This window comes from Vipera ursinii, assembly GCF_947247035.1.
Source record: "Vipera ursinii genome assembly, chromosome: 1".
In the NCBI taxonomy this organism is placed as follows: Eukaryota; Metazoa; Chordata; class Lepidosauria; order Squamata; family Viperidae; genus Vipera; species Vipera ursinii.
Genome location: NC_139512.1, coordinates 286,260,217 through 286,274,587, shown reverse-complemented (window position 1 = coordinate 286,274,587; position 14,371 = coordinate 286,260,217). Strand labels below are relative to the sequence as shown.

General features: G+C 40.8%; 1 protein-coding gene across 2 annotated transcripts in view; it reads left to right on the top strand.

The window, feature by feature from the left end:
- Positions 1–14,340, top strand: part of B3GALNT2 (beta-1,3-N-acetylgalactosaminyltransferase 2) — a 35,382-nt gene extending 21,042 nt beyond the window's left edge. Inside the window, exons 6-13 of one of the 2 annotated variants that reach the window (XR_014492398.1) lie at positions 1,724–1,834; positions 7,693–7,771; positions 8,934–9,117; positions 9,682–9,807; positions 11,645–11,804; positions 12,632–12,688; positions 12,827–12,896; positions 13,521–14,340. Coding sequence is in view for 1 of the 2 variants with exons in the window: in XM_083361651.1 (XP_083217777.1) it covers positions 1,724–1,834; positions 7,693–7,771; positions 8,934–9,117; positions 9,682–9,807; positions 11,645–11,804; positions 12,632–12,688; positions 13,521–13,655 (852 nt within the window). In the remaining variant the exon portion in view is untranslated. The remainder of the gene's footprint in view (positions 1–1,723; positions 1,835–7,692; positions 7,772–8,933; positions 9,118–9,681; positions 9,808–11,644; positions 11,805–12,631; positions 12,689–12,826; positions 12,897–13,520) is intronic. The other variant, XM_083361651.1, reaches the window with a different exon arrangement.
- Positions 14,341–14,371: the final 31 nt, after the last annotated feature.

Genomic DNA, 14,371 nt, shown 5'->3' with positions numbered 1-14,371 from the left:
CCCAGCTATTCATCTCCACCCCGAACCAACCCAGTGATGCCCTTGATGTGATGTCCCGTTGTCTGGAAGCGGTACAGATTTGGATGGGAGAAAACAGGCTTCGACTCAACCCGGCCAAGACTGAGTGGCTGTACATACCGTCATCTCGTTTAGTCCAAGAGGTTCCATCTCTGACTATAGGAGGAGAGATGTTACCTCCCATTGATAAAGCACGCAATCTGGGCGTCCTCCTAGATTCACGACTCAGTTTTGAAGATCACATTGGAACCGTGGCTAGGGGGGCATTTGCCCAGATTCGTCTTATATACCAATTGCGCCCCTTTTTGGACCGAGATGCCCTACGTACAGTCACCCACGCACTCGTTACCTCCCGTATTGATTACTGTAATGCTCTCTACATGGGGCTGCCCTTGAAGACCACCCGGAGGCTTCAGCTGGTGCAGAATGCAGCTGCACGGGTTGTGATGGGAGCTTCCCGATACTCCCATATTACACCCCTCCTGCGTGAGCTGCATTGGCTACCAGTTGCCCTCCGGGTGAGATTTAAGGTGCTGGTACTTACCTTTAAAGCCCTACATGGCTTAGGTCCGGGATACTTGCAGGACCATCTGCTGCCGGGAACAAATTCCCATCGTCCAGTACGCTCACACAGAGAAGGCCTCCTCAGGGTACCGTCAGCTAGGCAATGTCGGCTGGCGACCCCCAGGGGGAGGGCCTTCTCTGTGGGAGCACCAACCCTATGGAATCAGCTCCCCCCTGAGCTTCGGATAGCCCAAAACCTCCAATCCTTTCGCCGCGGCCTCAAAACACACCTGTTCCACCAAGCTGACCTAGACTGACAGGCATTTCAATTAATTTATATTTAGTATTTTTAATTCATTTTAAAATTCTCTAATTTTTATTGCACTGATGTTCTCAATTTTCATTTTATCTTGATTTATGTACTTATTATATGTTTTATTGTGAGCCGCCCTGAGTCCTTCAGGAGATAGGGCGGGATATAAATCCCATCAATAAATAAATAAATAAATAAATATTTCAGAAACCACAGATACCAGTGGTCTGTATCTTTGACAGACAGGAAAAAGAACTCTGGTGTTTTACTAGTTGGTAATACTGCTTTTTTTTAAAGGATTGTATTTGACCACTTAAGAATTATTCCCCATGATAAACAAATTATAAGCTTTGTCTTATCACTGATTTTTCATTACAAAATATAATGTGCAGCTGTCAGCTCAGTTGGGCATATATTTTGGGCTGTTGAAAGCATTCAGAACAGGTGCTTTGCAAAGAGGCTTAATCTGGGCAAAGCACTATAGAAGCCATATTATTTGGAATTCTCGCTCAGTTGCTTTGAAGACTTTCTTTGGGGGTTGCTAGTGAAGCAGCTGTGCCTACATACATACAGTCTGTAAACACAGTCAGGAAAGCAGCTGCAGAAGATTTCCATAACATGTGGGTTCTTTGGTACTTGGAAGACAGGTGCTTGGCACTCTGACCACCCATTGCAAGGTACTTCTTTTGAATGCTTTGCCCAGCTCTAGTCTATATCTGTGTCTGTATCAAAATTAAATTATAATACTTTAGATTAATTCTGTCTTTAAAGCATTCAAAAAGATTTCTGAAATACATTTATCTAACGTATTCACACATTGATGCACTGTTAGTAGTTCGTGATGGCTGTTTTGACAGAGGTTCTTTTTTTATATATAAATTTTGACAGAGTTTTGAAGGCACCATTGTATGGGAAAGCCAGGATCTGCAAGGCCTTGTTTCTAGAAATCTTCATAAAGTGATGGTGAATGATGGCGGAGGTGTCTTCAGAATCATTACGGTCTGTCTTTTTACTCCCATTTCTTTTAAATGGACAAATAGTTTTTCTTCGGATGAGCAAATTTGTAAATGTTTCAGATTTTTAAATATTTTATTTTCCCTTCTGTCCATAATGTTTTATATATCTTCCTCTTTCAGTGTTAAATAGTTAATGCTAATTCACAGTTGAAATATATACCGTATTTTCCGGCGTATAAGACGACTTTTGAACCCCTGAAAATCTTCTCAAAAGTTGGGGGGTCGTCTTATACGCCCAGTCGCCTTATACGCCGGAAAATCAGTGGGTGGCGTCTGGCGGGAGCCGGCAGGGCAGTCCTGCGCACACGTGCACTCCCCGGCTGCTCCTTAGCAGCTGGGGAGTGCGCACGTGTGCAGGACTGCCCTGCCGACTCCCGGCTGACGCTCTTCGCTCTTGAGGCAGCTGCTGCCTCAAGAGGGAAGAGCCGGCTCGCTCTTCCCTCTTGAGGCAGCAGCTGCCTCAAGAGCGAAGAGTGTGGAGCCGGCAGGGAAGTCCTGCGTGCGCGTGCGTTTGCAGGACTTCCCTGCCGGCTCGGTCTTCCCTCGCGTCGGACGGGAGCCGGCAGGGAAGTCCTGCACACGCGCGCGCACGCAGGACTTCCCTGCCGGCTCGCTCTTCCCTAAGAGTGTCGGACGGGAGCCGGCAGGGAAGTCCTGCTCCCGTCCGATGCTGCGCTTCCGCCGGGCGGTGCTGGCCGAGACGATCCAGCAGGCAGCCGCCGTGAGCGCGGCACCGAGGGGCAGCAGCCCCACGCGCAGCAGCAGCCGCCGGCTCAGCAACAGGTCCGAGCGCAGGAGCCGCACCGCCAGGCTGCCCAGGAAAAGCAGCCACACCGAGAGGCTGCACGCCCAGTCCAGCTCCATGAGGGGCAGGGCGGGAAGCCGGTCGGGAAGAGGGACCAGGAGCCCGGGCCGAGCGCGCTTCGGCCGACGTTGAGAGGGAAGCGGCACATGAAAAAGAGGCTGTGGGCGGAGCTGCCCCGCCCTGCGCCGAATGGGAGAAGTTCAAGGCCTGGGGGGGGGAAAGCAGGAGGGGCGCCGGCCATGGCGGGTGGCGGCTGCCCTCCGGTGGTGCCTGCCGCCCGGGAAACGCTGCGTCTCGGGGGCCAGCAGAAGCGCGGGAGCAGTGGGAGGGCCGGCGGGGCCAGTCGGGCCTTCGCCTCCTCTGCGACGGACAGGGAGGGCAGGGCATGTAAGTATTTTCCGGCGTATAAGACAAAAAACCTTGAAAAACTTCTTAAAAGTAGGGGGTCGTCTTATACGCCAGGTTGTCTTATACGCCGGAAAATACGGTATGCAGAAATTAAATGCTAATGTTGTCAACACTTGTAGCTCCTTTACAAGTACTTTATTTAAAGCCACTAATCAGGTAAATGTTCTTAATTAAGAAGGATGAGACATAATTTAGCTAGGAACTATTTCTGAACAATTAGACTAAAACAGTTTTAAGAAACTTGTTGAAGTATAAATTAGTAATAAAATATCCTAATTCCTTTATATGTCACTATTCACTTTATTATGTTCCTTAAAAAAGTAACATTTTTGAATCCTTGGTGCTCTCTGAGCTTGGTTATTTTCTTGCAGATGTTTCATTACCCAACTAGGTAACATCTTCACTGCATAATAAAAGTCCAAGAGTGCATTTCAGTATACAGGCATATAAAATTATATGTATTGAATTGATTATGTGCTATGAAGTTGTTTTGCACTCCTAGCAACCACATAAATAGATGTTCTCTATAAATATGTATGTAGTAGAATGGGGGAATGTAGGAGTTTTAGGCTGTTAAAATATACATACAGTATAGACTATTATGCTGTTGTCTTTTAAGGTAAGCAGCGTGTGGTAATTATAGAAAAGATATAAGAAATAATAAACCAAAGAAATTAAAGTCAAGAGATTAATGAAAGGAAATGTATTTTTATTTTTATTTTTATTTGTATTTATTAAATTTGTATACCGCCCTTCTCCCGAGGGACTCAGGGCGGTGAACAGGGCACATATAAATAAAGCATACAAAAATTAAAAAAGAATTAAATAATCGCCCAGATAAAACAGTAACAATATAAAAACCCAATTAAAAACCCTAACTTCCCCCATCAGGCCAGGCCAGCTTGTTCAAATAAATGGGTCTTCAGACCGCGCCGGAAGGAGCGAAGGTCCGGTGCCATCCGGAGCTCAACCGGCAGCTGGTTCCATAAAGCCGGAGCACCCACAGAGAAGGCCCTCCCCCTGGGGGCCACCAGCCGACATTCTCTGACCGGAGGCACCCTGAGGAGGCCCTCTCTGTGGGAGCGCACTGGCCGGAGGGAAGTTGACGCCGGCAGCAGGTGGTCCCCAAGGTACTCCGGACCCATGCCATGTAGCTGGATCTAGTTTCAGCAACCCTATTTACTGACTTCACAAATCTTTTAAACTTGCAAGGCTTCCTTGTTTTTGCCACATTTATCCAGTACTTTGTGCATTCCCTTTTGTTCTTTATTTCTAAAATCTATATGGAAATATTCGGTGAATGCAATTATTGGGATGGTGCTTGAAAAACTGCAAGCATTCGCAAGTCAGAAGCTAATAACAAAAGAAATTATTTTTCAGATGCAGATGCCCTACATAACTACAGCTAATTTGAGACCAAAGTAACCATTAGAACTCCATGTATGACTTCTGTGAGAAACAGCTGAATGTGCAGTTTCTCCTTGACTGGAGTGTTGGAGACCATCCAAAAATGTGGATTACACACCCCTCAACATTTTGTTTGCAGGAGTGTTTGGAACTCTTTTGTTGATGCTTACTCAATTACAGTTACAAACCTAATTAGGTTGACCCATGAGTTATCACCTAAAATATCTTCAGTTGGATTGCAGTTCTAAATCACTGTATACCAGAAGGCAGTGGTCCTCTTGAGTTGTACTTTACAAATCATAGATATAAATTGGGGGGCTCTGTATCCAAAATCATTCTTTTACCCAGCGTTAACTTTGTTCAGATTTTGCAAGTTTGAATTCCATGAAGGCTATGTAGAAAACAGAAAGAAAATATCTTGTGTTCTTTTTCTGACACAAGGCAACGTAATCTAGAAATTCTGCCAAACCATTTGGGCTCAGACACAGTGTAACTGAAGCAAAAGCTGGAGTGTTTCCAGTTGTCCCAGTTTGGGGCTGAAACAAAAGTCAGAGTGATTCACCGTGATTTTATGAGGTTGAGACGCCAAGACTATTACGCATCCTCCATTCCACATAGCTTACGGGCCACCTCCTATCTTCCCAATACATCCCTCCTTCTTTCTTCCTCCATCTCCGTTCCCAGCACAACACATTCCACCAGACTGCCAGTCTGCCGTCTTCCCAGAATCTTCCTTCATTGCCTCTTTTCAGCTGTTGCCATCTGTGTATTGACCATGCACTTGCCCCTTACTACAGTGGTCTCAGCAATGAAGGACAGGCTCCAAACATGGCACATTCCACCATACCTCTCCCCCAAATTTCTGCCCCTGATGTCCCAATGAGAGATATTCCCTTGGCCTGCTTGCCTGCCGCCTGAGCTTCCCAGCGCCTTCCACTGTTGTTAATGTCAGTAGATGCCAGCGCCGAGAAAACCCTGCAGCCTTGAGATTTTCCTATTATCTTTCACCACTGCTGTCTGAAGCAATTGTTTTTTGCTCTTGTCTCAAGAAAAGAAGAAACCAGTCTACAGACAAAAATGTCTTAAACAGGCATGTTTTGGTTCAAACATGGAGCATTTGGAAATAATTATTCCTGCATGGAGTGCTTTGTGCACAGAATGTTTTATATATTGCTAATTTCTTCCTGTAGTTTGTGGCGTATCAGGGGAGTGGAAATTCTCTCTGTGCATCTGTTTTTATATGAAGTGCAGTGAACTAGGATGACCTTGCAAACAAAGTGGTCTTCTGGCAAAACCCATTTACATCACCAAAGAGTTGCTTCAAAGGAACTGTCTTCGTTTATATTATTTTCCATTATTAAGGACTGTTAATCAAATATTAACCATTTAGGTTGGTACAGGTGCAATTTACTTAATAGTTTCCAGGATGATCTTAAGGTTTCCATATACTTCAGTATTCTTGAGTCCTGCTTCTTGTTCTATATGACCTCTTTTGTCTGGTGACAGTAGCTATTTTCAACATAGGTAAAGGTAAAGGTTCCCCCGCACATGCGTGCTAGTCATTTCCAACTCTAGGGGCCAGTGCTCATCTCCGTTTCAAAGCCGAAGAGCCAGCGCTTGTCCGAGGACGTCTCCGTGGTCATGTGGCCAGCATGACTAGACGCCAAAGGCGCACGGAACGCTGTTACCTTCCCACCATAGTGGTCCCTATTTTTCTGCTTGCCTTTTTACGTGCTTTCGAACTGCTAGGTTGGCAGAAGCTGGGACAAGTAACAGGCGCTCACTCTGTTACGCGGCACTCGGGATTCGACCCGCCAAACTGCCGACCATCTGATCGACAAGCTCAGCGTCCTAACCCACTGAGCCACCGCGTCCCTATTATTATTTCAACATACTACTGATGAATTGGTGTTACATTCTAGCTTTTCCCCTTTCTTCCCTTTTTTACCATTGTGTCCACATGAATACTTTAGTCTCATGAAACATAGAATAGCCCCTTTCAGTGATTGGGACACTAGCTGCTAATTTTAAGGAAGTAAAGCAGGGATAAGGAAACCAGTGGCCCTACAAATGCTGTTGGAATCATAGACCCTGAAAAGACAGGGTTAAAACAGAAAACTCTGTTTGCTTAAAAGCTCTACAAATATATCAGGTGGTACAAGGCATTTAAAATAAATGTTCTGATTTTGTACATTATTGCAATATAATTGCTGTATGCTCCAGCACATGGCTTCAGCAGCACTGAAAATAAGATAAAACTTTTGGAGGTCTTAATGCTGAAATAAAAACCACATAAAGCTAATCTATAATGAACACATTATGTAAGTATTTAACTATATCTTATCTAGGTCAAATGTGTCTGAAGTATTGCTTGACATTTTTGTGACATTGCACACCTACATATGCATACGTTTGCACGTAGATACATTTCTAGAGAGAAAATGTTGGATCTTGTGAGCTGAAAAGTGCTGTTTTGTTTGCAGAATAGAACTTCTTTGATATTTCCTTGGCTTGTTGCCTATCTCCATCTCCAGTTTAAAGTTTTAAGAATTTTGGGAATTCTAAAGGCAGAGGCTGTGAATTGTAAATTACGATAGCACTAAGAAATATGTTTATTGATTAAATTTCTATACTGTCGATATTTCAGGGGTTCCCAACCAGGGATGGTCGCACCCCCTGAGGGTGTGAAAACTTGGTTTTTCAAAATTATTAGTATATATGTATAATTCGTTGCTGTTATTTCGAACCTTCGTAAGGGGTGTGAGAATATATCTGAAGTGTTCTAGGGGTGCAGAGTATAGAAAATGTTGGGAACTGCTCTGTCTCATCTCAGTGGTTTACAACACCATAATAAAGCCATATAAGTACATGGATAAATGCGTAGCTTAGAAACCAGACTGAAAACAAATTAAAACTTACAAGTAAAATTAAATCAGGTTAAAATTCAAAGGCTAGGAAGTTGTTGCCAGGCCACTAGCCATTCCCAGGGCTACATCATACTTTTAGACACCCATGCTAATTGGCAAAGCCAAGTCTTAACTCTTTTTCTGGGAAACTGGAAGAGTGGAGGCTCCCCTCCCCTTTGTGAGTAAGAAATTATTGTTAAGAACAAATTCCGACAGTCCAATCAGATTTACCCCCTATTAATTGGGCTAAGTAGAATAAGTACAGTATATTGTGGTAAGTTTTAATTAATTATCTTTTTAAACTGTCCACAATAGGCAGGAGAAGGATCACTACCACATGAATTTACACAGGGTGTGGAGGGGATCGCAGGTGGCTTTATTTATACTATTCAAGGTAAGCAGCAAAAGATGCTGATGCTTCCTTCTGTTAATGCTAAGCAGGTAGACGAAATACACCTCAGGTCCAGATGGCTTAGTGGATGTGCTTTTTCTGATCAGCTACCTCAGTCTTGGAGCACCCTGTCTCACTGGGAATCGTTGCACTTGTCTGACTGCTTAAAACACGGATGGTAAAAAAAATACAGAGCTTTTGTGACATGAAGCGTCCAAATTCTGAGTCTTGTTTAGAAGTTTCTCTGTGTCACTTTGTACCACCGGAGGGGAAGAATACTTTGTGGCTTGTGGTTCACTTTGTGAAGGAAGTCGTTTTGAATACATGTTTAGACAAGTTATGTTTCAACTTGAGTTTCCTCACCTTGCAAATTTTTTTCTTAGTATTATGCAAAATAGTATGAATTTAAAGAAATAGCCTTGCTGCTGACATGAGGATTTCCATCAGAGGAATGGAGACAGTTCCACCTCTCTGCTCTAGCCACTTCTTCTCAAAATGTATTTTGGATTGTTTGATTACTAGCTGGAAATTTTGACTGCGTATTCAGGATAACCGAATAACAGAGTTGAAGGAACCTTGGAGGTGTTTTACTTCAATTCCCTGCTCAAGCAGGAAAACCTAGACCATTTCAGACAAATGGTTATCCAATCTCTTCTTAAACAGAAGTACCCATAACCTCTGGAAGCATATCATTGTTCTGTTAGTAAAATTCAGAGGGAGAAGTGATAGGAAAAGGCATTTCGCACCCATGGAAATGATATGTGTGGTTATTTTGCCCAGTCATTTTTCAGTGTACCTAATATTTTATTGCTGTTTAATTCTTCACTGGCTTTTGTACTTTAGAAGACTGCACAAGTTTATTGAACTAATACATTGCCCATAATTGCACAGTTTTTTCTTTCATTGAATGCATTTACTGATCAAAATCTGGTAGCAAAATGAATTCCTTTTTCATTTGCAGATTTCTTATCAGATATGGAGGGTTGAGGGAGTCTGTGGCAACACACTTGGGTGGGTTTGGGAGAAGAACAAGAAACCCCATTGCATAAGGACATTCCCTCATGTATCATTGGATGTAGCTCAAAGGAAGCATACCAGAAACCTTTCAGTGTAAGGACAGTATAAGATTGTAATGTGAGATAGCCTTTTCCTACTTCTCTTTCAGAAGGTGAGACGCTTTTACAAACCCTGCAGAGTCGCTCTGAAAGATTCCTAAATCATATGAACAAACTAGAAAAGGAGGATGCCTTACTAAAGGAAGAAAGCAACACTTACGATGATATAGTTTTTGTTGATGTTGTTGATACTTACAGAAATGTTCCAGCCAAATTACTGAATTTCTACCGATGGTAAGCTGGAGTGTAAGGTGGTGATACCATATGGATTTTGCTTGTTGATTTCTGGTATAAAAATAACACTATGATGCTGAATATAGGTAGTCCTTGACTTAGGAGCATAATTGAGCCTGCAATTTTGGTTGTAGTTTGTGATGGTTGTTAAGTGGGTCGTCTGATTTTATGATCTTTTGGGCAGTGGTCATTAAGCAAATGTGGCCATAAGGAAAACACAGCAGTTGTTCAGCAAACATAACCGTTGTTAAATGAACCCATTGTTCGCCATGGGGTGTTTTTTTGCTGGAAACTGGAAATAAATGCCATTTTCTGGCAAAAAATGTTGTAAATCAGATTACTTTTCTTTGCTCCTTTATTTAATGTAGCCTTCAATGATAAGAATGAGCTATTCTACAATATGCTGGGTCACCGTTTAATATATTCTTAAAATAAGATTATTGTTTTATTTGCTCTTATGGGTTTAATTAAAATTTGATTAGATACTTGCCATTCATCACAGATAAGGATGTATATTAACAAATACTTTTCTAGATGATGATAATATTGATGATTTTGATATAGGACTGTAGAAGCTGCAAGTTTTGATGTCCTGCTGAAGACAGATGATGACTGCTACATAGATTTAGAGACAATATTTAACAGAATAAAGCTTAAAAACTTGGGCAGACCAAATATCTGGTGGGGAAAGTGAGTATCGTACTGTAATACATTGTGTTGTTATACAGTTAGTGTAAAAAATTTCATAGTAATCAAAATAGATGTGCTGCAGTTAAAGAGAGTTGACTGTTAAAAGAGAAGGAAAGATCTTTTAAATAGAAAAATCATTTTAAAAACTGTTTTTTTTGTTAAATGTTCTTTTCTGTAAAGCACTATTGAGAAGACATCAAACAGTGATTAAAACAGATCCAAGAACCTTGTTTCAAAATGTCTTGCTTCATTGACTAATCTGCATTGAGTTATTTTCATTGGTTCTGTGTGTTCATCCGTAGAATGTCTGAGATAGGTCCTATAGGGCAGCAACAACTACCCAGGTGAATATGGTGTTTAATGAAGGAGGGAAGGGATTAAAGCCAAAAACTAATATTTCTTTAACAGGATTTTTCCCCTTATATTCTCCTTTTTCTTCCGATGCCTGTTTCTGTTTAAAAGGTAAAGGAACACTGTTACCTTCCCACTGTAGTGGTCCCTACTTTTCTACTTGCATTTTTACGTGCTTTCGAACTGCTAGGTTGGCAGAAGCTGGGACGAGTAACAGGCGCTCACTCTGTTACGCGGCACTCGGGATTCGACCTGCCAAACTGCCGACCATCTGATTGACAAGCTCAGCATCCTAACCCACTGAGCCACTGCGTCCCTTGTTTCTGTTTACCAATTAGTAAATTGCTGGTAAAGGACAAATATTCATCAGAAATCTGAAATCATCTCTCACAAATGAACTTTAAAGTTAATAAAGTGCTATAGATTCCCCAGTCCTGACTTACCAGTATGTGCAGATGCTGACAATGAGAATGAACAGTGAAACCTTCTTTTAACTGACAGATTTCAGGGGGTGTATGTGTTCTGGGATTCAGAATTGTCTGTTGTGTTGCTAAATATTGTGTGGTTTAATATAATTTGTGCACTAATTTCTCAGTTTATATCATTGTTCTTCAAATTTGGCAACTTGAAGATGTGTAAACTTCAGTTCCCAAAATTCCCTAGTCTTTTTAGCTTTGTTCAAGAGTGGTAGGCCATTATTAGTAGTTGGTTAGGAGACTTCTAGAAAATTCTGGGATTCTAGTCTAGACTGGAAATTGGACAAAAAATCTCAGCAGAAGGCAGTGATAAATTACTACTTACATTCTTAATTGCTCTGGAATAAAGTGGAAAAGAAATCCAAATAATTGAATTATTCCTTTAAGGATCTTAAACCTGTCTACTGAAGTTACAAGAAAAATATTCCAATGGAGCTTTATTTTTTATTTATTTTTCTCCCTCTTTGGAATGTATTTTAATTGAAGAGTTTAAGTCAGGGGTAGGCAACCTCGGCTCTTTTATGACTCATGGACTTCAACTCCCAGAATTCCTGAGTCAGCTGACTCAGGAATTCTGGGAGTTGAAGTCCATGAGTCATAAAAGAGCCGAGGTTGCCTACCCCTGGTTTAAGTAATGGGTTCTAGCCCAAGGTTAAAACATGACGACACAGATAGTGCTCTCCCTTCACTTTATAAAACCCTGACTGTTGTCTGTTGGTAAACCTCTCAAAGCATGAAACAAGTTTGGGTTCTTCTGTTACTTAAGCCTCTTGATGAATTATTAAAGGGATCTACTTATCCCCTTTATAAGAGAGCAAGGGCAAGCTGAGGAATAAGCACACCACTTTTAAGGAAACGGTCAAAAAGGAGTTAAAATGACTGCCTGACAGTTTTGGAGAAAGGAGAGTTTGCCTGTGAAAAGAGAGCTTAGGAAAGCTTCCTCAATTGCACAGATAGGTTAGAGGACGATTTATTAATTTTGTATCAAAAGAAGAATGTTTTGGCTTAAGTTTCAGATTAAATTGGGCAGTTGATCGGACTGGGAAATGGCAAGAGTTGGAATACCCAAGTCCTGCATATCCGGCCTTTGCTTGTGGGTCTGGTTATGTTATTTCCAAAGATGTTGTAGAATGGCTAGCAAGCAATTCTGAAAGGCTCAAAATATATCAGGTAAGTTTTTGGATAGGAGAGATGGACATGATTCGAGCAAAGTGGGAGTTTACCTACTGAATAAATTGGGTCACCAATAAAAATTTGATTTCTGATATTGGAGTACGGATAAGTTAGTCCTTCAAGATTCTTTGTGCAAATTTATATACTTTCTGTATTGTAATGTAAACTATAAAATCAAAATAATGGAAACACTTGCACATTGGTAGATAGGTGAATGAATGGTATACATAGAATTCTGTTTGGACAGGATTTTCATACTGCAATAGACCAGTGCTTATCAACCTCACTAACTTTTAGATATGTGGACATCAATTTCCAGAATTACCCCAGGGAGCAGGATGGCTGGAAAGATTCTGGAAGTTGAAGCCCTTACATCTTAAAAAATTGCTGAGGTCAAGAAATATTGCATTATCTTGACTTATTCCCCTCCCCCCCCCAAAAAAAAGCTATGCAAGTTCAGACCTGATAAATATTTAGATGTGAGACCATAGGAAGGACTAGAGTTAAAAAAAACCCAGGTGACAGTAGCAAACCAGTTCCATTTTGTTTCCAAAACTAAAAAAACAGTTAAATCTATGAAATTACTGGAAATCTGCTGTGAATTGTAGAAACCTTTTTCCTTATGAAGTTGCTTAAGTTCTTCATTATGCTTCTTTTGGTATAGGGTTGTTAGGCATCTATAAACAAACTTTGTTGACATAAGTGTTTACAAATAAGGCAAAATTTATTTTCTGAAGCATGTGCTTTCTGCAGCGAGTTTCAGTTCTGATTTTGGTTATTGACTACGCTCCTTGTTTTGCTTCTGACTTAATTTATCCACATAGGGTGAAGATGTGAGCATGGGTATTTGGATGGCAGCCATTGGGCCAAAAAGATACCAGGTATGTGTTAGTGTAAGATGAAATTTCTGAATAAATCTATATGAATGATAGTAGTAGCTTTTACAGACCCCTAGTTCATCCCAACATTTTGAAATACCCCAAAATCAGTTTTGTGGACTTCTGAAATATATATTCAAGGATGCGGAGGAGTCATGAAAACCTCAAGAAGTGATTTTTCGGAGCTACTGACTTATGCTTATAAATATGTGTAAGTTTTATCAACCTGACATTGATAAATACTTCAGATAATTTTGTCTTACTATCTAAGAGAGGCCCCCAGTGATTAATCAAATAAAAATGTAAATTTAAGGCAGAATCCAGCTCTTTCCAAACCAGTTTACAGACTTGTTTTTCAATTAATCTTTCCTTCCAGTCTCATGGCAAATTACTTTGAAATGTGAGTGGTTTCAACAATTTGTAATACAGTAATGAGGAAACAAAGAAAAACTTAATCTGCTAAATTCCATTAATTGCTTTTTAAGGCAATTAAAAAACAAAGAAACATACAAATAACTTCATATTGTAAAAATTATTAAAGACTAAACTTGATTAAATTACTTGGCTTCCTTACCTCGGTCAATTTGCTGTTGCAAAATCAAGTGTAGATTTGTCTGTCAAATGTTATTTATAATAGTCCGTTTAGTTATATTCCATGTTGGAATTTGTATGTTTTTTTAACATAGTTTATGGAAGGACAGTGCAAAAATCAATTTTAAATGAAATATATGTAGACACACACACACACACACATCTAATCCCCTAAAACTGGTTTTTAAGCTGTGCCTGCAATAGTACAGCAACGTTTACGGTATCTTGCTTTCTTTTAAAACAGGACAATCTCTGGTTGTGTGAGAAGACTTGCGAGAGTGGTATGCTGTCTTCTCCTCAGTATTCTGCTCAGGAGCTTGAAGAGCTGTGGAAAATAAAGGAACGCTGTGGAGACCCCTGCAAATGTGAAGAAAAATGAAGGGTGGCAAACACTAAGGAAAATGCTAGAGAGGAAAGGAAGGGAAAGCCTCAAAACAGATGTTCCATCAGCCTCCTACGTAGTCTGTTGCTGGTGACAAAGTATGAGTATGTCGCTAGCCAATTTATGCTTCTACTGTATTCCACTGGTTACATACAATGTATGTTCATTTCAATATGGCAGTAAACTACAGACAAGCTTCACACATTCTTTAAAGAAGTGTTTCATGTAGATAATTTGTCTAGTGTGAAATGGCCCTTAGGGCTGTATTTGCACACACACCCCCTTTTTAATAAATGGACTCATTTCATTTTTAAACATACTCTTTTACGAAGCCAAATATAAATGTGAGTTCTTTATTAATATATTACAGAAGTAGATAAACTTGACTTTTCATGCATTCAGTGTATACAGGATCAAGGGACTGAGGCTAAACTGAGAAAGGCAGATACAATACTGTACATATTGCATATTAAACTTGCACATCTCTGCCCGTATGCCTTGCTGGAGAAGACATTTAACCGAGGCAGACTGCACAGGTGTTGGCTTCTAATGAACTGTGGATCAGACTGATGTTTTAATTTCAGTCTGTATTTTAAATATGAGGGAAACAGTGCCTCTTGCTGGGAACACTGATATATTATCATGTAACTCCTGTAAAGAAGGAAGTCAGATGCTGTAGTAATTCTATTTATCCTCTGTGTACTTTCAGCCAA